This window comes from Bos grunniens, chromosome 2, assembly GCF_055505025.1.
Source record: "Bos grunniens cultivar Pamir isolate PY7600 chromosome 2, Bosgru_T2T1.0, whole genome shotgun sequence".
NCBI lineage: Eukaryota > Metazoa > Chordata > Mammalia > Artiodactyla > Bovidae > Bos > Bos grunniens.
Window position 1 is genome coordinate 75939053 of NC_141166.1, and position 23034 is coordinate 75962086.

General features: G+C 40.9%; 1 protein-coding gene across 6 annotated transcripts in view; it reads left to right on the forward strand.

The window, feature by feature from the left end:
- LOC147378256 (uncharacterized) overlaps positions 1 to 23034 on the forward strand; it is a 407307-nt gene that overhangs the window by 297872 nt on the left and 86401 nt on the right. For all 6 annotated transcript variants that reach the window (XR_015145635.1, XR_015145614.1, XR_015145627.1 and 3 more), the window contains 2 exons: positions 20919 to 21017; positions 21147 to 21233. Coding sequence is in view for 2 of the 6 variants with exons in the window: in XM_086351333.1 (XP_086207459.1) it covers positions 20919 to 21017; positions 21147 to 21233 (186 nt within the window). In the remaining 4 variants the exon portion in view is untranslated. The remainder of the gene's footprint in view (positions 1 to 20918; positions 21018 to 21146; positions 21234 to 23034) is intronic.

A 23034-nucleotide genomic window follows, 5' to 3' on the forward strand; every position in this document is an offset into this window, starting at 1 on the left:
TGGATTGTGTCTTCAGAGTTATTTCCATGAAACTATGGGGAAGGCCGTTTATACTAGAAGCTCCTTTTTCTGTCATAAGTTTGATGATTCATGGTGCTACACTATATTTGACACTGGAATAATTTATGGAAAAATCTAGGCTACAGGGCTATGAAATATTTTAGGACTTTCTCTTCCCTAAATAAAGAAGCTGTGAATTTGTACTCAGCTTCTACTTGCCAAGTAGATTGAAGAAACCCAACACAACTGTTACCAACTTAGACCATTACTTCTGTGATGAACCATGGAGAGACACAGGAGAAATAGAAGGCATACTCCTTGCTTTGAACAACATTTTATGTCTTTGGGAAAATACAATATCATATTTAGAAGAAATCAGGCCTATGTGTGGGGGCCCTGATCATTTGCCTAATTGCCTCAAATTTTCATTTTTTTATCTGTAAGATGTGAATGGTGTGATGTGGATGGGGACTGGAGAATAACAATACACTCCTTGCAGAATTGCTATAAAGATGAACTAAGTGTAATATAGGTAAAGGACTTATGTTTTATGTATTGTATGTGTTCTCCTGGTGTGATTATTCTTTACCTTAAAAAGTGAATTAAAAATGAGATGCTAGAACTCAAAGTAAACATTTACTTTTCAGTGTGATAAGGGTGTACTACCCTTTCTCCTAAAAATCAAGTATTCTGAAATGAAAAAGGCATAACTAAAATACTCTTTTTAAAAAAATTATTTATTTTTGGCTGCATTAGGTCTTAGCTGTGGCCTGCAGGATCTTCCTTGCAGCATTCAGGCTTTCTAGTTGTAGCCCGTGGGGACTCAGTATTTGCAGCTCGTAGGCTCAGTTGCCCATGCCATGTGGGATCTTAGTTCCCAGACTATGGATCAAACCTGCATCCCCTGCATTGGAAGGTGGATCCTTAACCACTGGACCACCAAGGAAATCCCCAACTAGAATCATCTGAGTGGATTTTATTGTAGATTCTTAACCTATTTGGGCATATTGCTGATTATCTCTAAATCTGTGAGGAAAGTAACATGCTACACATATATGGGTTTTAATTCCCATTCAGTTAGTTCTTTGTCAACCCATGTTTCAAAAGTATAGTAAAGTACCTGTTATTTAAGGTGATGTTCACGAAGTAGACCTGTGAGTACAGAGACAACACACAACACACCAAACAGTTTTCATGTTTGGTGATCCAAAGACTCATATAAATTTTTGCTACTCTCTGTACTCTCCTGCCTTCCAAATATTATCTTTATGTTTTTACTAGGCATGAACTACTGGGCCCTCTGTGGGTAAGAATTATAAACTGCTGGGGAAGGGAATTTGAATAATGTTTCTGATTCTTACTGCTCTTTGAAGACACTTTTCTTGGATTGAAAGCTCTTTCACACAGATCCATATTATTCTATGTATACCTCTATTATTTCACCTTCATACTGTTTTCAATTATTCATGTCTCTGTTTCTCCCCATAGATTTCAAACTCCTTGAGAGTTGTGACTTTCTGTTGCATTTCCATGTCTGTACTATCCTGCACGATACCTGATCACAGCAGGCACCCAGTGTTTGCTGAATTAAATAGAGCCCCGGACATTACATTAACTTAGTGTTCTCAGCCTTCTCCCCTTTTGCCTGATTTGAAAGAGGATTATCACTATTCTATACAAAGCTAAAACCTTGAGTATGAATCAGGTGCTTCAAGCAATCTTATGGGTGCTGGAATAATTTTCCATGAGTTAGGAATGCATTTAGAATGTTTCAAAGACCACTTAGGTAGATGATATAATTTTCTTTTTGGTCTCAGATGCTCCAGGAGAGCTTCTGAGCATGTAAATTCATCTTACCTCTTGACAGTCACATTTCAGACCTTCAGCATCATGATATTGGCACTGCCTATTTGCATTGTGACTTTTCATTAATGAAACCTCATTGGATCAAGTTCAGCCAGAAGCACCTAATTCTCAGTTCTGCCCTCTTTTTATCAGTTTTATGGTGAGATTGTTGAGTCTTGACACGGAAGAAGATTCAAGATGCTTTGATTCCCTTTTTTCTAATTGCTTTTCTTGCAGAATAGAAGATTTTGACAAGGATGAGTATGAACTCATGTTTGGTGACACAGTTATGAGGAGTGATTTCTAAGTGAGTGGACTGCGATGGGCTGAGATTAGGATCTGTTGTTTTTAGCAAAGGGGCTAAGCCTATAAAGGACAGGGAAACCTGGCGTGTTGCAGTTCTTGGGGCCACAAAGAGTCAGACACGATTTAGTGACTGAACAGCAACAAAACTGTAAAAAAAAAATCAGTAATAAGGCAATTTTTCCATTGACTTCTTTCAATATGAAGCAAATATTAAACCCACTAAGGAGAGCAAAAACAAACAAACAAAAAAAAACCCCAGAAAACCCCCAGCAATCTATGTGTTTAATGTACAAAAGTATGATGTGATAGAACTCAGTGTCAGCTAAGAAATAATTTGTTTTGTCAATACCTGAAGTAAGAAGGGCCAGAAAAATAGAATCCAACCTTGTAGTGTCTAGTAAATGTGTTAGAGGAATTTACTACTGAATTGGAGGTAGAAACTTCCATAAATCCAGCCTCCCAGCCTTTTCAACACCATAGTGACTAAACAGACTCAACTTAGAGGAGTCAGTGAGTTGCTTCTGAGAATGCAGTTTAGGGAGGGAGCCAGTACAATCATAGAGACAAGGATTATTTATTGCATGCCGTTGTACAAGCCATGAAATGACTATTGATCAGGGAAGGGGGACATATTCTATCAACAACTTAAATAGAGAGGCAGGAAAGGGTGAAGGTCAGACAGCAAAAGGAAATAATCCTTTTCTGCTGGAGAACACTGGGATTTAGTAAATGGCAAGATGAAAACTCCAGACCATTGTCATGTAGATGGTACGGAGTGAACAATGAGGATCCCCAGAGCTCTGTGACACAAGCTAGGAAAATCAGTCTTACTGGTGAGATTAGAAATATCTGCAAAGGCATCTTCAAAACCAGACTCCAAACAAGAAGAGAAGGGCATAGCTATAAACAGAAAAATAGATTAACATGGTTAAGGAAAAGACTGCTCTTAAGGTGGCCCTAGTGTAAAGAACCCACCTACTTGCAAAGATGGGCTCGATAAAGGACAGAAATGGTATGAACCTAACATAAGCAGAAGATATTAAGAAGAGGTGGCAAGAACACACAGAAGAACTGTACAAAAAAGATCTTCATGACCAAGATAATCATGATGGTGTGATCACTCACCTAGAGCCAGACATCCTGGAATGTGAAATCGAGTGGGCCTTAGGAAGCATCACTATGAACAAAGCTAGTGGAGGTGATGGAATTCCAGTTGAACTATTTCAAATCCTGAAAGATGATGCTGTGAAAGTGTTCCACTCAATATGCCAACAAATTTGGAAAACTCAGCAGTGGCCACAGGACTAGAAAAGGTCAGTTTTTATCCCAATCCCAAAGAAGGGCAATGCCAAAGAATGCTCAAACTACTGCACAATTGCATTCATCTCACATGCTAGTAAAGTAATGCTAAAAATTCTGCAAGCCAGGCTTCAGCAATACATGAACCGTGAAATTCCAGATGTTCAAGCAGGTTTTAGAAAAGACAGAGGAACCAGAGATCAAATTGCCAACATCCACTGGATCGTGGAAAAAGCAAGAGGGTTTCAGAAAAACACCTATTTCTGCTTTATTGACTACGCCAAAGCCTTTGACTGTGTGGATCACAATAAACTGTGGAAAATTCTGAAAGAGACGGGAATACCAGACCACCTGACCTGCCTCTTGAGAAACCTATATGCAGGTCAGGAAGCAACAGTTAGAACTGGACATGGAACAACAGACTGGTTCCAAATAGGAAAAGGAGTATGTCAAGGCTGTATATTGTCCCCCTGCTTATTTAACTTATACGCAGAGTACATCATGAGAAATGCTGGGCTGGCTGAAACATAAGCTGGAATCAAGATTGCGGGGAGAAATATCAATAACCTCAGATATGCAGATGACACCACCCTTATGGCAAAAAGTGAAGAGGAACTAAAAAGCCTCTTGAGGAAAGTGAAAGAGGAGAGTGAAAAAGTTGGCTTAAAGCTCAACATTCAGAAAACTAAGATCATGGCATCTGGTCCCATCACTTCATGGGAAATAGATGGGGAAACAGTGGAAACAGTGTCAGACTTTTTTTGGGGGCTCGAAAATCACTGCAGATGGTGATTGCAATCATGAACTTAAAAGACACTTACTCCTTGGAAGGAAAGTTATGACCAACCTAGATAGCATATTGAAAAGTAGAGACATTACTTTGCCAACAAAGGTCCATCTAGTCAAGGCTGTGGTTTTTCCAGTAGTCATGTATGGATGTGAGATTTGGACTGTGAAGAAAGCTGAGCACCGAAGAATTGATGCTTTTGAACTGTGGTGGAGAAGACTCTTGAGAGTCCCTGTGACTGCAAGGAGATCCAACCAGTCCATTCTGAAGGAGATAAGTCCTGAGTGTTCTTTGGAAGGACTGATGCTAAAGCTGAAACTCCAGTACTTTGGCCACCTCATGCGAAGAGCTGACTCATTGGAAAAGACCCTGATGCTGGGAGGGATTGGGGGCAGGAGGAGAAGGGGCCGACAGAGGATGAGATGGCTGTATGTCATCACCAACTCGATGGACATGAGTTTGAGTAAACTCCAGGAGTTGGTGATGGACAGGGAGGCTTGGCGTGCTGCGATTCATGGGGTCGCAAAGAGTTGGACAGGACTGAGTGACTGAACTGAACTGAACTGAACCAATGCAGGAGACAAAAGAGATGCAGTTTTGATCCCTGGGTCAGGAAGATAACCTGAAGGAGGGCACGGCTACACCTCCAGTATTGTTGCCTGGAGAATCTCATGGGCAGAGGAGCCTGACAGACTACAGCCCATAGGATTACACAGAGTTGGACACAACTGAAGCGACTTATCATGCACACATGCAAGAGAAGGGGCTATTGTTGAGTGTTTAAAGGAAGGGGGAATCCAAGGATTCAGAATTCAGTTGTTTTGCCCATTCTGTCCAGGGGTTAAAGATGGAGCATCTGGGAGCTTTTAGCTGTTCAGCCTCCTTGAAAAAGTCTGTTCTTTGTGGAGCCAGACTTCATGGGGCCACACTCTCGCCTGTGGGGGGGATGTTTCAAGGAAACAGTGTGTTCTCTGATGGCTGGCCACCTGATTCTCTGTGTCTAATAGGCCTCTTTCCTCACCCTATCAATCATCCAACCAGGACTTACTGATCATTTCCCCTGCATCATTACCTAGGATCATAACATCCCTTCCTGCATCTTGCTATTGTTGTCAATGTAAACTTTAAGACATTAGGCACACTTCAAACTTGTTTTAGTTTTCTTCAGTGTAGTTTCTTCTAAGAGCACTCCAAGAAATTCCCCAACGTGGACATTTCTTACCTTTGCCCAAGAATAGTTTTAAAATGATTCATTTACTTATCTTTTCATTGTATATACATTGAGCTACTGTTGTGTAGCCAGATGTGTTGGAGAATAGGGAGGTAGAAGTAAGACAAAGGAAGCCAAGATCCAGTGTGGGAGATAAACAATGATAGTAGAGTTTGATAAATATTCTCACTGAAGTTGGTAGATGATGCAGAGAGGAGGGGAACTTCTGAGAATACTAGGAAGACATAATCTCAGAGCTGGTTTTGAGGGACAAGTAGGAGGTAGGTGAAGATGGAAAAGAAGGGTGTGCAGAGAGAGCCACTCACATTAATTTAACCAGTGATCACTGAGCATCTGGTAAGTACCAGCCATTGTTCAAAGCTTTGGTGATATAGTAGCTGCCTTCATAAAGCTTACTTTCTAGTTGAGGAGTGGGATTAGGGAGACAGCCAACATTATTTAAATCAATAGCTGATATAGTTTAGAGAAAGGTACTGTGGAGAAAATGGAAATAGCACAGGATGGAGAATGACTAGGGTGGGGCAGGTGTCAGGGAATGGATGCTGGCATTCTAGCTAGAAAGGCTGGGAAAGGTTTCTCAGACATAACCTCAATGATGGTAAGATAGCCTGTAGGAAGAATATTCTAGGTAAGCAGGAAGCAGTGGCATATTTGAAGGGGGCAGAGAATGCCAATGGGCTGGAGTACAGTGGACTGTGGAGAGGGGTATATCCCATGGATATAAGGGGATGAGGTAAAAAACAGGGATTTGCCCAGGATAGGCCTTGTAGACCATGGTCAGACTTGGCATTTTATTCTGAAGTCAGTGAGAAGCTTTGGAATGTTTGGTGAGAAGGAAGATTGATGCTTTTTGAAGATTGCTGTGGTTGTACGTGGCCAAATTGGATGTTGGGGGCAAGAATGAAAACAGAGTGATCAGCTGGAAGGCCACACTGAGGTCCAGGGCAGATGTGATGGTGTCTTGATTAGAACTGGAACAATACGTAAAGAGGGGAATGGGCCAGGCTCGGGGTGCATTTTGGAGGCAGTGCAAGCAAGAGTTGATGACTGGGGAGAAATAAGGTAGGAGTCGGAGATGATCCTTGAATTTTGGCAAAAGCACCAAGGCAGACATGGAGAGCAGACTTATGGGCACGGAGAGGGGAGGGGACCAGGGGACGGGAGCAGGAAGGAGAGGGTGGGAGAATGGAGAGAGTAGCATGGAGACAGTAGCATGAAAACATATACACTAACATATGTAAAATAGATAGCCAGTGGGAATTTGCTGTATGACTCAGGGAACTCAAACTGGGGCTCTGTGACAGCCTAGAAGGGTGGGATGCAGTGGAGATGGGAGGGAGGCTCCCGAAGGAGCCTATGGATGTGGCTAATCCATGTTGATGAATGGCAGAAACCAACACAACATTGTAATTATCCTTCAATTAAAAATAAATTAAGAAAAAAAAAAAAGCAGGGGCTTTAGGGGCCAGTGAGCAGCCAGTTTAGGGTATTGAATACAATACTAACTTTGGAATCACAAAAATTTATATTTGAATCCTGACTTTGTCACTTCCCAGCTGTGTGATCTTGGACAAGGGGACTTAAGGACACATTATTTACGTCCTCTCAGGATTACTGTAGGAGTTCAATAAGCTAATATATGTCAGCTTTCATAGTTTCTGGCATGTAGTATATACTGAGTAAACAGTAGCTCTTATAACCTCAGGTTTAAAACTGTGTTTTGTTCTCACAAAGATTTGTACATTACAATATAGATATGCACATATTACATCAGATTTTCTCAAGTCTTAGCATGTGTTTCAGTCAGAGCATGGGGAAGGAGAAATTAGCTCTCTAGGACTGCTGGTCATTTACTGAAAACATTCTTTCTGTTTGTATAATTGAATATCCCCCCTCATTCTTCCATCTCGTCTTGCTCGCATTTATTTCTTTGATTGGTAATGATTGACCTTATCTGGAATTAAAATGTTTGTTGTGCATTGAACACTAATAGGTGTGTTCCTTTTATCAGCTGGGGGTAGAAAGCCTAAGCTGAACACATCTTGGCTCTCCTGGGGCTGAGGTTAATTCACAGAAGAGAAATAGTCCTTTTTTCTTTTTTAATCCATGATTAAGAAATAGCTTATAAAGGCAGTACAGTGAGGAAAGATGAGAGGATTAAGTGATTAAAGCAGAGTGGGAGAAAGGGTCACTACTGGGCCTTGGCAGGTTTGAAAGCGTTGTTCTCCAGATTGGACTCCGCATTCACTGAGGGCTAGTGCACAATGCACTGCATGGTGGGACGAGTGCAAAGTTGAAAAGTTATATGTTAGACCTAGAAGGAGTTTGCCAGGGCAGTGGGGTGGGATATAGACCAGGGAGACCGAAAAGAGGGCTCAGGCACAAAGGCAATGGACATGGGGATAAAGGGCAGTTCATCCCAACCTGATGATCTTAGAAACTTCCTAAAGGATGGGGCATTTGAGCTGGACAGTGGCCCTTTTGGCTGTGGGTCTGGACTGAGCACAGGCAAGAGATTCTTTTTGCTTTTCTCCAGCACCCACCACAGTGCCTGACACACATCAGGCTTTCGAAAACCCTCACTGACTAAATTACTATGGAAAGCTGTGTACACAAATACAGCAAGTTCCCTACATACAAGTGAGTTCTGTTCTGTGAGAGTGTTCATAAGTCCAATTTGTTCCTTAAGTTCAAGAAAGTTAGCCTGGGTATATAGCTAACACAATAGCTAACACAAACACAGCTGTAATAGGTTTATAACACTTTTCACACAAATGATATATATAAAAAAATACAAAAAATAACCATTTTTAATCTTATGGTATAGTACCTTGAAAAGTACAGTAGTAAAGTCCAGTAGTTAGCATACACGGGCACGTTTGCAAGTTTGAAAGTGTGCAACTTGAAGGTTCCTCTGAAGAGGACTTACTGTACGTGTGACTCAGAGGGGCTGAGATAGGTGAGAAGGGAGATACTTTACTGTTTGTAACTATTTAGATTTCACTTTCTTTTTTTATTGTAGTAAAATATATATAAAACATGAATTTATGACTTTACCTGTTATTAAGAGTACAATCCAGTGCCATTAATTACAATTTATAATGTGTAGAACCATCATCACTGTTTCCAAAACATTCTCATCATCCCAAACTGAAACTCTATTCAGCAATAGTCACATCTCCCCTCCTCTCAGCACTTGGTAGTTTCTTGTCTAGTTACTGTCTCATTGAATTTTCTCATTCTAGATATTTCATTGAAAGGAAATGATACAGCATTTGTCTTTTACCCCTCTTCCTCTTTTATTTGCAACCTGCTAATGCTAATGCTAAGTCATTTCAGTCGTGTCCGACTCTGTGTGACCCCATAGATGGCAGCTCACCAGGCTCCCCTGTCCCTGTGATTCTCCAGGCAAGAGTGGGCTGCCATTTCCTTCTCCAATGCAGGAAAGTGAAAAGTGAAAGTGAAGTCGCTTAGTCGTGTCCGACTTTTAGCGACCCCATGGACTGCAGCCTACCAGGCTCCTCCGTCCATGGGATTTTCCAGGCAAGAGTACTGGAGCGGGGTGCCATTGCCTTCTCCATATTTGCAACCTGGAAATATATTAATAAGATGCACAGACGTCATCTACTGTAGCATGACTTCAGGTGTTATCCAAGTCATGCTGAGTTGTGCTATCTTGTTATTGTTTGATTTCACAAAATAAAATTGCTTATGAAAAGTTCAGCCCCATTTCCTCTAGCAGAAGTCCCTCTTCTAGACTGTAAACCCCGTGTAGGCAAATGTTTCACTTTTACATGTCTGGACAAGTTTGTGTGCTCAGCCATGTTTGTGGTATAGACACTTAAATCAACACAGGAAACAAAAGAGGGGGACACAGCTCTGCTTTTTGCTAAGGTTTAACAATGGGGACCCAGAGGGACTGGTACTCGGAAGGTAGTTAATAGTCTTGAGAGATATAGCAGAGAAAGCACCCAAGGAAATATGTGGACCTCAGCACAACAGTATTTGCATCTAAGCCATGAAATAACAAGGCAATCAGAAAGGCGCTTAGTGGTCCCTTACAAGGCAGAATGTTGACAGGAGGTGTCAGCAAGGACAAGTGTTAATGATGTGACTGGTTAGAACAACAGCTTCCATTCCATGATGTCTGTCCTTGGCTGGAAACTTCCATACTGTGTCTCTTTTTGTTGTGGCAGTCTTGTGATGTAAGTGCTATTTATGCATCTTTGAAGCGATCAAGGTGAATCTTAGAATGAGTTGCCCGCTGTAACTCATCAATCCAGAAAGTATCGACATTGGGACTAGAGTCAAAGCACATCTGGCTCCAAAGCCCAGTTTTTTCCACCATGAGAAAAGCTGTTGGTCTCATTCGGAGTATGCGATGGGCCCAGAGAGAGAAAAAATGACAGCCCAAGAATGGAGTTAATAAAACAGCATAGACATATTTCTTGAAAAAACTGGCCCAAGGTGCCCCAGAAGGGCCAAAGAAATATTGGATATCAGACTGAAGGATATTAGGAAAAATAAAACAAAAAAGAAAATATCACTTTGCCCACAGTGAGGCTCAAAGAAGAGTGATTATGAGTGCAGTGCTATTATAAACACTTGCAGGGTGAGGACTTGTAACAACACCTACTCCTATGTGTTCCTTGTCATCATGTAATATAGAACAACATGGATTATTAAAAATAGTTCTGAAGCCTTTGGTAGTTCAGATACTTTTTTCCTTTTGGGTCACTCAAGCTAACACTATAGCAGAAGAAAACTTGTCAGTTTGTTACAAAATGCACAATGCATTTACCCTGGGATGTTTTAAAAAACAAAGGTATCTGTACTTAGAGGTTGTTAGTTACTATAGAGCAAGGTCTACAAGAGTTGGTTTTTCCATCAGGGGAATCAAATTTCTTATTGTGCTATCAGCCTCCCCATCACATCATTTTTAAAAGCGGCCATAAAATGTTTCTCTCTAGTATGCAGAAAGAAAGTAGCAAGGAGGAAAACTTTATTAGGAAAAAATAATGCAGTTTGAAAGAATCCTGTAAACCAAAATCTGTTTAGGGAACTAAATTTTGGGCTTTTCAAGGCAACCATGTCTTTGCAAATAAACACACAGCTCTCCAATTCAAATGCTGGACAGAAGGAGCATTGATGTGGTTAGGCTGTACTGGTTTTAGAGCACAGTTGGAAATTTAGGAAGGGAAGGGTGGTAGTTAAGTCCACCTCCCTCCTGCTGTGACCCACAAAGGTGCAGAACTGAGAACTTGGATGAGAGCCGTCTGATAAGGATGTTCATTAACTGTTCACCGTGTGTGGCTGCTGCAGGCATTGAAGCTGAGTGCATCTGTGTATAGCATGCCTTTTTTGGTGTGGGGGGAAGGGTGCACAGGGTCTTCGTCGTGACCCATGGGCTTCCTGTCGTTGCAGCCTGTTGACTTCTCTTGTTGGGGTGCAAGGGTTCTAGAGCACACAAGCTTGGTAGTTGCAGCTCATATGCTTAGTTGGCCCAGTCATGTGGGATCTTAATTCCTTGATCAGGGATGGCACCACATTCCTTGCATTGGAAAGTGGATTCTTAACCAATGGACCACCAGGGAAATCCCCCATAACATGTCTTAATGTCTCCTTTTTACATATCCCCTATTCACGTTTTGGATAAATAACAGCCTGTTGAATTCCAATTAATAAGTGACTTTGACTTGTTTTTTCCCTCACTACCATAAAAGTAATATACATACATTCATGATAGAAACATGGAAAATACAGAAAAGCAGAGGGGAGGACAAAACAATTACAGCCTTTGAAAAAATAACTATATTGGTTTCCTTTGTTTTATTGGGTGCATATTAAAAAACATAATTATACTCTTATATGTATATAATGTATGTACTGATTTAAACATCTATTTTTGTGGGTATGCAAGTGATATCAATGCTTTATAGAAAACTTAAAAAGCATAAAAGTGTAAAGAAAAAAATTATTACACAGAATTTCACCATACTAGTATTCATTTTATTGTGTGTTTTAAAATGTATTCATTTCGAAGTTTAAAATATGGTAAATGCAGGGACATTTGTAACTATTAGGTGGAAGATGATAAAAAGAGACATTGAAGAAGATGATAGCTGCTATAAACTAGTTTCTTACTTAGTTTTTATCCTTTGGAAAAACAAAAATCTCTGAGATTTAGGTCATTCAGTATGAGTTTTAAAGTTGCAGAAAATAATCCTTGAGTTTATCAGCTATGGAAATGGTTATTATGTTACTCTATGCTTTATTATATAACTGTGCTTTCAGACGGAAGAAGAAAAAATACTTCTGTGATTCTCCCTGCACAACATCTTAATCATGTAAATCAGTTCAATTCAGTCACTCAGTTGTGTCCAACTCTTTGCGACACCATGGACTGCAGCATGTCAGGCTTCCCTGTCCATCACCAACTCCTGGAGCTTGCTCAAACTCATGTCCATCGAGTTGGTGATACCATCCAACCATCTTATCCTCTGTTGACCCCTTGTCCTCCTACCTTTGATTTTTCCCAGCATCAGGGTCTTTTCAAATGAGTCAGTTCTTCACAGCAGGTGGCCAAAGTATTGGAGTTTCAGCTTCAACATCAGTCCTTCCAATGAATATTCAGGACTGATTTCCTTTAGGATTGACTGGTTTGATCTCCTTGCAGTCCAAGGGACCTCAAGAGTCTTCTCCAACACCACAGTTCAAAAGCATCAATTCTTCAGCACTCAACTTTCTTTATAGTCCAGCTCTCACATCCATACATGAATACTGGAAAAACCATATCTGTGACTAAATGGACCTTTGTTGGCAAAGTAATGTCTCTGCTGTTTAATATGCTGTCTAGGTTGGTCAGTTTTTCATCCAAGGAGCAAGCATCTTTAATTTCATGGCTACAGTCACCATCTGCAGTGATTTTGGAGCCAAGAAAATAAAGTCTGTCACTGTTTCCATTGTTTCCCTATCTAATTCCCATGAAGTGATGGGACTGGATGCCATAATCTTAGTTTTCTGAACAATGAGCTTTAAGCCAACTTTTTCACTCTCCTCTTTCACTTTCATCAAGAGGCTCTTCAGTTCTTCTTCACTGTCTGCATAAGGGTGGTGGTATCTGCATATCTGAGGTTATTGACATTTCTCCTGACAATCTTGATTCCAGCTTGTGCTTCATCCAGCCTGGCATTTCTCATGATGTACTCTGCATATAAGTTAAATAAGCCGGGTGACAATATATAGCCTTGACACACTCCTTTCCTGATTTGGAACCAGTCTGTTGTTCCATGTCTGGTTCTAACTGTTGCTTCTTGACCTGCATACAGATTTCTCAGGAGGCAGGAAAGGTGATCTGGTATTCCCATCTCTTGAAGAATTTTCCAGTTTGTTGTGATCCACACAGTCAAAGGCTTTGAAGTCAATAAAGCAGAAGTAGAAGTTTTTCTGGGACTCCCTTGCTTTTTCAATGATCCAGTGAATATTGGCAATTTGATCTGGTTCCTCGGCCTTTTCTAAATCCAGCTTGAACATCATGGTTCATGTACTGTTGAAGCCTAGCTTGGAGAATTTTGAGCATTTTTTTGCTAGTGAGTGAGATGAGTGCAATTATGCAGTAGCTTGAACATTCTTTGGCATTGCTCTTCTTTGGGATTGGGATGAAAACTGACCTTTTCCAGGCTTATGGTCACTGCTGAGTTTTCCAAATTTGCTGGCATACTGAGTGCAGCACTTTCACAGCATCATCTTTTAGAATTTGAAACAGCTCAACTGGAATTCCATCACTTCCACTAGCTTTGTTCATAGTGATGCTTCCTAAGGCCCACTTGACTTCACATTCCAGGATGTCTGGCTCTAGGTGAGTGACCACACCATCGTGGTTATCTGGGTTATGAAGATCATTTTTGTATAGTTCTTCTGTGTATTCTTGCCACCTCTTCTTAATATCTTCTGCTTCTGTTAGGTCCATACCATTTCTGTCCTTTTTTGTGCCCATCTTTGCATGAAATCTTCCCTTGGTATCTCTAATTTTCTTGAAGAGATCTCAAGTCTTTCCCATTCTATTGTTTTCCTCTTTTTCATTGCATTGATCACTGAGGAAGGCTTTCTTATCTCTCCTTGCTATTCTTTGGAACTCTGCATTCAGGTGAGTATATCTTTCCTTTTCTCCTTTGCCTTTAACTTCTCTTCTTTTCTCAGCTCTTTGTAAGGCCTCCTCAGGCAACCATTTTGCCTTTTTGTATTTCTTTTTCTTGGGGATGGTTTTGATCATTGCCTCCTGTTCAGTGTTATAAACCTTCTTCCATAGTTCTTCAGGCACTCTCTCTTTCAGATCTAATCCCTTGAATCTATTTGTAATTTCCACTGTATAATCATAAGGACTTTGTTTTAGGTCATACCTGAATGGTCTAGTGGTTTTCCCTACTTTCTTCAACTTAAGTGTGAATTTGGCAATAAAGAGTTCATGATTTGAGCCACAGTCAGCTCCCAGTCTTGTTTTTGCTGAAAATAAAGAGCTTCTCCATCTTGGCTGCAAAGAATGTAATCACTCTGATTTCAGTATTGGCCATCTGGTGATGTCCATGTGTAGAATCGTCTCTTGTGTTGTTGGAGGAGGGTGTTTGCTATGACCAGCGCGTTCTCTTGACAAAACTCTGTTAGCTTTTTCCCTGCTTCATTTTGTAGTCCAAGGCCAAATTTGCCTGTTACTCCAGGTATTTCTTGATTTCCTACTTTTACATTCCAGTCCCCTATGATGTAAAGAGCATCTTTTTTTGGGGTGTTAGTTCTAGAAGGTCTTGTAGGTCTTTATAGAATTGTTCAACTTCAGCTTCTTTGGCCTAAGTGGTTTGGGTATAGACTTGGATTACCCTGATATTGAATGGTTTGCCTTGGAAACAGAGATCATTCTGTTGTTTTTGAGATTTCACCCAAGTACTGCATTTTGGACTCTTTTTTTGACTATGAGGGCGACTCCATTTCTTCTAAGGGATTCTTGCCCACAGTAGTAAATATACTGGTCATCTGAATTAAATTTGCCCATTCCAGTCCATTTTAGTTCACTGATTCCTAAAATGTCCTTGTTCACTCTTGTCATCTCCTGTTTGACCACTTCCAATTTACCTTGATTCATGGACCTAACATTCCAGATTCCTATGCAACATTGTTCTTTACAGCATTGGACTTTACTTCCATCATCATTCACATCCACAGCTGGGAGCTGTTTTCGCTTTGGCTCTGTCTCTTCATTCTTTCTGGAGTTACTTCTCCACTCCTCTCCAACAGCATATTGGGCACCTACTGACCTGGGGAATGCATCTTTCACTGTCATATCTTTTTTTTTTTTCAAACTGTTCATGGGGTTCTCAAGGCAAGAATACTGAAGTGGTTTGCCATTCCCTTCTCCAGTGAACCATGTTTTGTCAGAACTCTCAATATTTACCTGTCCATATGGGGTGGCCCTGCATGGCATGGCTCATAATTTCATTGAGTTAGATAAGTTAATCACATGTGGTCCATGTGATTCTTGGAGAAAATCCTGAAATAGAATAGTATAGGTTATTTTAAGTGGTAAGAAAATATGGCAAAAGCTTTTATTTGAACTCTGGAGTAAAGAACAGAACTCAATGAACACACTTTCTGACACCGGTTAAGATAGAGAAAGCAGCCAAGGTTAGCAATGAAGGGTCATCTATATCCTGGGATGTGGAATACATCTTGTAACATAAAAATCCAACAGATGTTCTTATTTGAGGTCCAGACTGAGTAAGGTAAGACTGGTAAATCATTTTATACAACTGACACATTTTTGATCTCTTAAATGTGATTCTTTCCTTGGTTCCTGAAGCATATTGTTAAGTGGCTTCTTTTCCCACAGAAGAATATGTGATAGTATATTTTATATGTGAGTGATACCTTGGCTGGGTATAAAATTCTCATCTGTGCTCCCCTAAAAGTCAGTAATCATTAAATAATTTAAAAATTGTAATTCTAATATTAAGTGCATAGTAAACCCACCAAGTTTAACATTGCTTTTGTTCTTTGCCTTCAGAATATACACCCTAGGAGGTCCAGTCATAGTTTTGTATTTAAAGCAATTTTGAATATGCTTTTCTCTGTGTGGCTACCAATTTTATAGGCAGTCGAATTCATTTTGTTTCTGTGTATGATTTTATGACTTATTTTTATTTAATGTTTAAATATGTAGGTTATTTATACATTTTCAAAAATCAAGATTATATGTAAAAATATATTTAGGGAAGTTTCTATCTCTTTTTTTCTCCATACATTGTTACTACCCTCTATAGATTTTAGCTTTTTTTTTAATGTTTCTTTGAAAAGTAAGGAAGTTATCCTCTTTCTCATATAAAAGATGTCAAACTGTATAGTAGTTTGTACTTTTATATTTTTTTTACTAAGTAGTATTTTCTTGAAGTCATTCCATATTAATTCATGGAGATCTTGACTTTGCTATGTGGCTTTCTGTTGTGTATTATAAGCTATTCACCAGCCCCCTACTGAGAGACATTTGGGTTTCCAGTTTGCATCAGTCATAAAGGCCCTTGTGTGTGGGTTGTTTCATATTTATGGAGGTTTGTCTTAAAGGTATTTGTCATTGTATTTTTGTTCAGTTGGTCTCTGTCCTGGGGAGAAGCTCATGATTTGGTTTTCTCAGTTCAGCTTTATTCACTTTTAAGTACAATTAAATTCCTTTTGGATACTGGTATTAGGTTGATATCAGTTTACCCTTTAATATTTCTGCCTCTTTGTTTTGATCCTAAGTATACAGGCAGTTCTCTCCTTTCACAAGAGACACTGATGTATAGATCAGTCTTATGGACTCTGTGGGAGAGGGAGAGGGAGAGGGTGGGGAGATTTGTGAGAATGGCATTGAAACATGTCTAATATCATGTATGAAACGAGTCGCCAGTCCAGGTTCGATGCACGATACTTGATGCTTGGGGCTGGTGCACTGGGATGACCCAGAGGGAGGGTATGGGAAGGGAGGAGGCAGGAGGGTTCAGGATGGGGAGCACGGGTATACCTGTGGCGGATTCATTTTGATGTTTGGCAAAACTAATACAATATTGTAAAGTTTAAAAATAAAATAAAATTAAAAAAATATAATACATTCTTGAAAATCTGTACAAGAAGTGCATGTGGGAAAGCCAGATAATAGACTTATTTGGTATAAAGGAGGAAGGGGTTCCATTCCCAGAGAGCTAAAAAGGTGATAAGATCCCTAATTATACCTCCATTTTAAAAAACATAATTATGATTTATTGCTAACATTTGGTACATGTTCTTTAATTGTGTTCTTTTCCTTCTGAATTAATTGAATATACAACTGACCTGCCTAAGTCCAATGAGAATCAGATTAAGGCAGAAGATTCTTTGTCTTCCGGCTGCTTAATGATTTTTGGCTTTGTCTCAGTTGTATTGTTTAACATGTACTTATCACTTGTATCAGCACTTTCCTTTTTCTGTTTTTTATTCATTTTTAGAAAATAATAGGACAAAATGTAATAAACATCCAAATACTGGCACAAACCATCTCTGGACTGAAACAGAACAGTTCACTCTTGGGTAACATCAGTGTGTGATAGCTTGAATTGATCATTCCTTAGCTGTTGAGTGACAGTGTTGAATGAAAGCATGGGAAAAGGGGTTTGTGTGATAATATGTGTGAATGTATAGACTGTTTGGAGGTTGAACATAAAAGTTAAGCCTTCTCTGTATTTCCTGAGAAGTAGAGAGAGGCTGTTCGAGAAGTTGCTAGGTCAGTGCCATTTAAAAGTGAATGATAAAAATGCAGAGAAGAATGTGTAGGCAGTCTCCAGATTATGGTCCAAGGTATACGCTAATTATACTACAAAGTTGTCCTTTGTACTACTCATAGAACTTTTATAAGGCAAGTGATTTTGCCTCTGCATCTTGGGTGTTAATCATGGCCTGTGAATGGCATTGAAATATATAGAATTAACTCTGGGTAATACTTGAAGGAATAATTCTTATGGCTTCAGATAGCCTAGATGAACTGGTAGCAAACACTTGCTGATTTTGTGGGGCAGTGATGTGTGGTCTGAAGGAAGTGATTCAGTGGGGCTCATCTGGATGTGGCATGGTTCTCTAAAAAAAACCTAGGCTTAATGAAAAGAGTAAATGATGTAGGTAAGGAGGACCCTAACCCTGTGTCCAGGTAACTAGGGCATTGATGTAAGCATAGCTTATATAACAAAGATGTATGTGATACAGTCACTGGATTCCTGATCTTATTCCCTGTACCTTGCTGACTAAAGAACAAGTGAAAATCTTTGGGCATGTCTAAGAAATAGTCTTTGTTTTGCTCCACTTTCTCTATTGTATAGATACTATTTTCCCCTTTGTAATTAATAAATAATTTGTGGGGAGATACTTTGTGCCCATATACGTATCCCATTTCTCATCAAACTTTCTAGATTTACCATCATTGGTGATTTGTTTTTGCCTCAATTCTTGCCATGATGGTTTTACTAATTGTTTACTTACTAGTTGACATTGTGTTAAAAAGAAGAGCCTTTCCTTTTTCATGTTTATTTCTTTAATTTCTTTATTATCTGGATAGACTCATGGATTCTTATTTTATTCAGTGGGTTATAATACATCAATATTTTTACTTATTTTGATATTAAGGTTGCCCCAAATTTAGCCAGTAGGAACTCCTTCAATTTGCCTCCTGTGCTCTTTTATCATGGTCTCATCATTCTTTGTGGAGAAGGCAATGGCAACCCACTCCAGTACTCTTGCCTGGCAAATCCCATGGACAGAGAAGCCTGGTAGGCTGCCATCCATGGGGTCACGAAGAGTTGGACACGACTGAGTGACTTCACTTTCACTTTTCATTTTCATGCATTGGAGAAGGAAATGGCAACCCACTGCAGTGTTCTTGCCTGGAGAATCCCAGGGATGGAGGAGCCTGGTGGGCTGCCGTCTCTGGGGTTGCACAGAGTTGGACATGACTGAAGCGACTTGGCAGTAGCAGCAGCAGCAACATCATTCTTTGAGCACTTGCTCACTTTTGGGGGCATGGAGGATGTTTCATGATTGTCTTGTATTTTCCCTGCCACAGCTCTAGAATCAGCCTTTCTTCAAAGGAGCATGGCTAGTTTTAGAAGGCAATGGTATTTATAAACCATGACTTAGAGGTGATTCGTTTGTTTTTGCTTTGTAATACGTGGATACTATCTAGGAATTGAAAAAAAAAAGTCTGTCATAGTTATTGTGTTGGTTCATTCTGGCTGCTATAACAAAGTACCATAGATAGTGGCTTATCAAGAGTCAGAATTTATGACTCACAGTTCTAGAGGCTGGAAGTTCAAGATAAGAGTGCCAGCAAGGTCAGGTTCTGGTGATGAGTCTCATCCAGCTTGTAGACTGGGGACTTCTCATTTTATCTTTGTGTGGTGGAAGGGGCTAGGGAGCCCAGTGGGGGCCTCTTTTTTAAGGATGCTAAAGCCCATTTTTGAGGCTTTACCCTCATGACCTAATCACATCCCAAAGGCTCCACTTCTTAATACTATCACTTTGAAAGTTAGATTTTCAACACATGAACATCAGATCAAAGCAGGTAGTCTGAATTTGGGTCCCCCAGAATCTGACCTTGAGCCAAGAATTCAAGGGCAAGTTGTTGATTGGGCAAGGTTATATTAGGTGGGGGTGAGGAGAGACAGAAAGAGTGCTGTCCAGCTGGTTACCACAGTGGGTCACTTTGAAAAATGGTGCAAACACACACTTCAAAACAACCCTGGTCAAGGGGAGAGAAAGCTGGAGTGTTTCATCTCCCACCTACCGGGCATTGTCCAGGACTGCTGTGTGGGGTGGGGTGGTGGGGAGGCAAGGCTGGGGAGTAGAGGAGGCAGTCACATTCCCAGACCCCTGTAGTCTGGAAAGATGGCTGGACGTCAAGCTGGCTTGCACAGATAGACATGGTGAGGGGAGTGGGATGTGGGCGTCAACAGTGTTCACCGCAAGGTCCTGGCAACTCCAGGAAAGGGGAGTAAAGCAGATTGAGAAATAGAGAAAAGCTTTGGGTCAGACCCTCTGAAGGAAGGCAGTCTCAGAGGTTGGGGGGGTGGGTGGGTCTCCTGACTTGGGTAGAAACTTTTAAATAAGGAGCCTGAGGATTTTCCACACAAAGAGCACCCTGGCTTGGCTATTACCACTCCTGCTCCCTCCTTGTAAGCTCCCAGGCCACATGCTTGGCCTCATCCACTCTTGGCTTCATCTGTCTATCTCTAGTTGTTCTGCTGAACAAGTGACTTTGCAAAGGATGGTGCTGGGATATCAGGGGGTAGATACAGGAAGGGTACTAAAGTGGGCTGGAAAATAGGAAGAAGGGGGTACTTATCACCTCACCTTCAACACCTCAGTGGTGTTAGTATCCTGAATCTGGCTGCATCTAGCCACTCCCACTGCTCCTCGCTGGTCCTCGTGGCCATGACCTTGCGCATGGATCTCTGCAATGGGCCGTAACCTCTCTGCCACCTCCACTTGCCCCCTTATTCTCTACACAGCAGGCTGGACATGTGACCATCCTACTTAGAACCCGACAGTGCCTTTCTCTCCCACCCAGGAGGAAATCCAGAGTCTCTCCTGAGGCCGACAGGCCCCCATGTACCCTGGCATCTCCTTACCTTTCCTCTCTCCCCTGCCTTTCTGCTCCTCACTGATTCTAGAACACACGAGCTTGTTCGCTTGTTGTTCCCTCTCCTCAGGATGCTTCTCCATCGAAGTCACATGGCTCCCTCCATCCCTTCTCCTCTCTTCTCATCCCCAATGTCACCTCTCTCCCAACCTCACCATCTGCTCATCAGTCCATCCCTTTACCTCTCTTTTGCTTCAAAGCCCTGTGGAAATAAATGAAGCCCATACAAAGGAGAATAAGCAAAGACTACTTATTCAGAATTTGCTCCAGCATGAGAGTCAGCCAGCATCCCTTGCATTTGACATAGACTCAAAGGCAGGCAGAGCAGTGGGAAAACTTTACATGGAAAAGGGGAAGGCTTTCCCTGGGTTATGCCCTCACTGGAAACTGTTGTACTGGGGAGGCTTTAGGTAGGCTAACTAGAAGGGGCCTCCTATGTCAGTGGTTAGGGGTGCATACTTAGCCTTCTCTGGTTGGAAGCAGGGGAAAAAGGGAAGCTTCCAGTAATTAATCAAGCCCTGTCCACTTGGGGCCAATTGTCACACGGGTTTATTGTCTGGCTTCCTAAACTATCATTGGAGATAGTGTTCTGACCTCCGGCAAGTCTGATTATAGCAGGCTGGCTTCCTCGGTTGGTTTCTTGGGCAGCTTGCTGCAAATTGTGGGTCAGAATTCTATTTATATATATATTCTGCTGTAATCTATTTGTATGTTTAGTCTCTAAGCATTCACTATTTATCTAACATGATGCATATTTGTTTTTCTAGTTAGGGCCTGTCTTACAAGATAAAGGGAGCTTGGTGAGGGCAAGGGGCTTATCCTGTTGCCACTGCATCTCCATCTCCTCAGACTCTACCAGGCACAAGGTGGGTGCTCAGTAAAGGTGAGTTGAGTGAGGGAATGATGGTGCCCGATCCTTCCTCTATATAAGTTTATAGAAATAGAACCTTCTGCTTTCTCCTTTTCTTTCCTTATGGGCTGACGCTTTTGAAAAGGCCAACCACCATTTGAAGAAAAGATCCGGGTGGAGAACCCTGAGTTTTGGATTCAGGGGATCAGACTTATATGTCTGTAGGAGTGAGGTAAGTGAAAGAACAAACTGGTTTGGTGAGTGGGAAGGACAGAACACAGAGTCTTTGTCCTGCAGAAAGTTGGCCACCTTGACTCGGTGCCTCCCAGTCTGTGTCATGTCAGAATGTGGGCCTACTGTTTCTAGAGCATATGCACTGTCAAAAAGAAACTGATACCCTGGAATTTTATATAAATACATCTAGTATTTAAATGTTAGCCACTGGACTTCCCTGGTGGTCCAGTGGTTAACAATCTGCCTACTCATGCAAGGGACACAGGTTTGATCCGTGGTCTGGGAAGATGCCACATGCCCCAGGGCGACTAAGCCCGTGAGCCACAACCACTGAGCCTGTGGCTGCGGCTACTGAAGCCCATGCATTTTAGAGCCTGTGCTCTGCAACAAGAGAAGACACGGCAGTGAGACACCCTTGTACCACAACAAAGAGTAGCCCCTGCTCACCTCAACTACAGAATGCCTGTGCACAGCAGTGAAGACCCAGTGCAGCCATAAATTTAAAAAAATAATCAATAAAAAATTTTTTAAAGTGGTAGCCACTAATAAAGTATTATATACTGGGGTGAGAGGAGGAAAGTGGGGAAAACTTTCCAGAGATGGTTCTGTGGGCTGCATTCAGTCCTAAGGCAGCCAGGCTTGGCCTGTGCTCTGCCACGATGGAGACCGGAGGTTAAGGTTAAGATGGCTGGTGTGAACCTCCAAGCTCCAGCCATTAGACACTACAAACTGGGTCTCAGCATATTCGTTGCCTTTGAATAATTTTCATTAGGAGTCATCTGTAGATGTGAGGAGGGTGATTGCACGAGGCCGTTTTGGCATTGAGCTGATTGTAAGTGAAGCTGCAGGAGCCATCTTTCTGATTATAATTGAGATTCCAGATGAATTAATAATGACGCCATATGATGGGAAAAAGGAGGGACCTGTTCTTGTTTATGTTAAAAAAAAGTTTTAGGTGCTTTCACTTAAAAAAAAAAGTGATTTCTCAAAACTTAAAATCATTGATTGATACTGGGAGTAATTAAGCTTATTTCCCCAGAATATAATCCTTTAGGAAATCCTTTTCCTAAATACCATTCATTACAGTTTGCAAAGGATTTAAAGGTAAGAATTCTGGGCAATGCTGATTATAAAACAAAGAGAAGAAAGGGAGTGTGGAAGAGTTATTGGTTGTTATTTTCACAGCTATCACTTAAGAGCCCAACAAAAATTACATTCACAATGGATTTTTTTCCTCCAATTCCAGGAAAATGCCAAAATGCAAACCAGCGAGGTTGATATTATTTAAGATGCTATTATCCTTGGTGAAATGTAAGCACAACAACAAAGCTCTCCAGTTTCTTTGGAAATGGGAGACACACTGAATTTGGCTAAAGATAGCATTTTGCCAAATTTTGTGATGGTAGCAAACCCCATATTTATTTGAAATTGCTTAAAACTTTATCCTCTCCCACCCCAGCTCTGATTGAGCTAATTAGAACCCACAGGGAATCATGTGGGTAATGGTGGGAACAAGGAAGTATAAATATGCAATGCAATTAGTGCCTGCTCTTTTTCTGTGTGATGCAATCTGGAAGCTTGCAAAGGTTAGAACAATAGGATCCATTGATACTCAAGTTGCTATGGGAGTCCATAATTATGATATAATATCTTGCCAGCCTTTTGCAGGCACAAAGGTAGAATGGAATATGAGTAAATAAAATCCAGCAATTTTCTCCATCCATAATTCTTTATATCAATAACTTATTTTCTCTGTTTTTTTTTTTTTTCCCAAAGAAGATAGAAACTTACTCAAACAT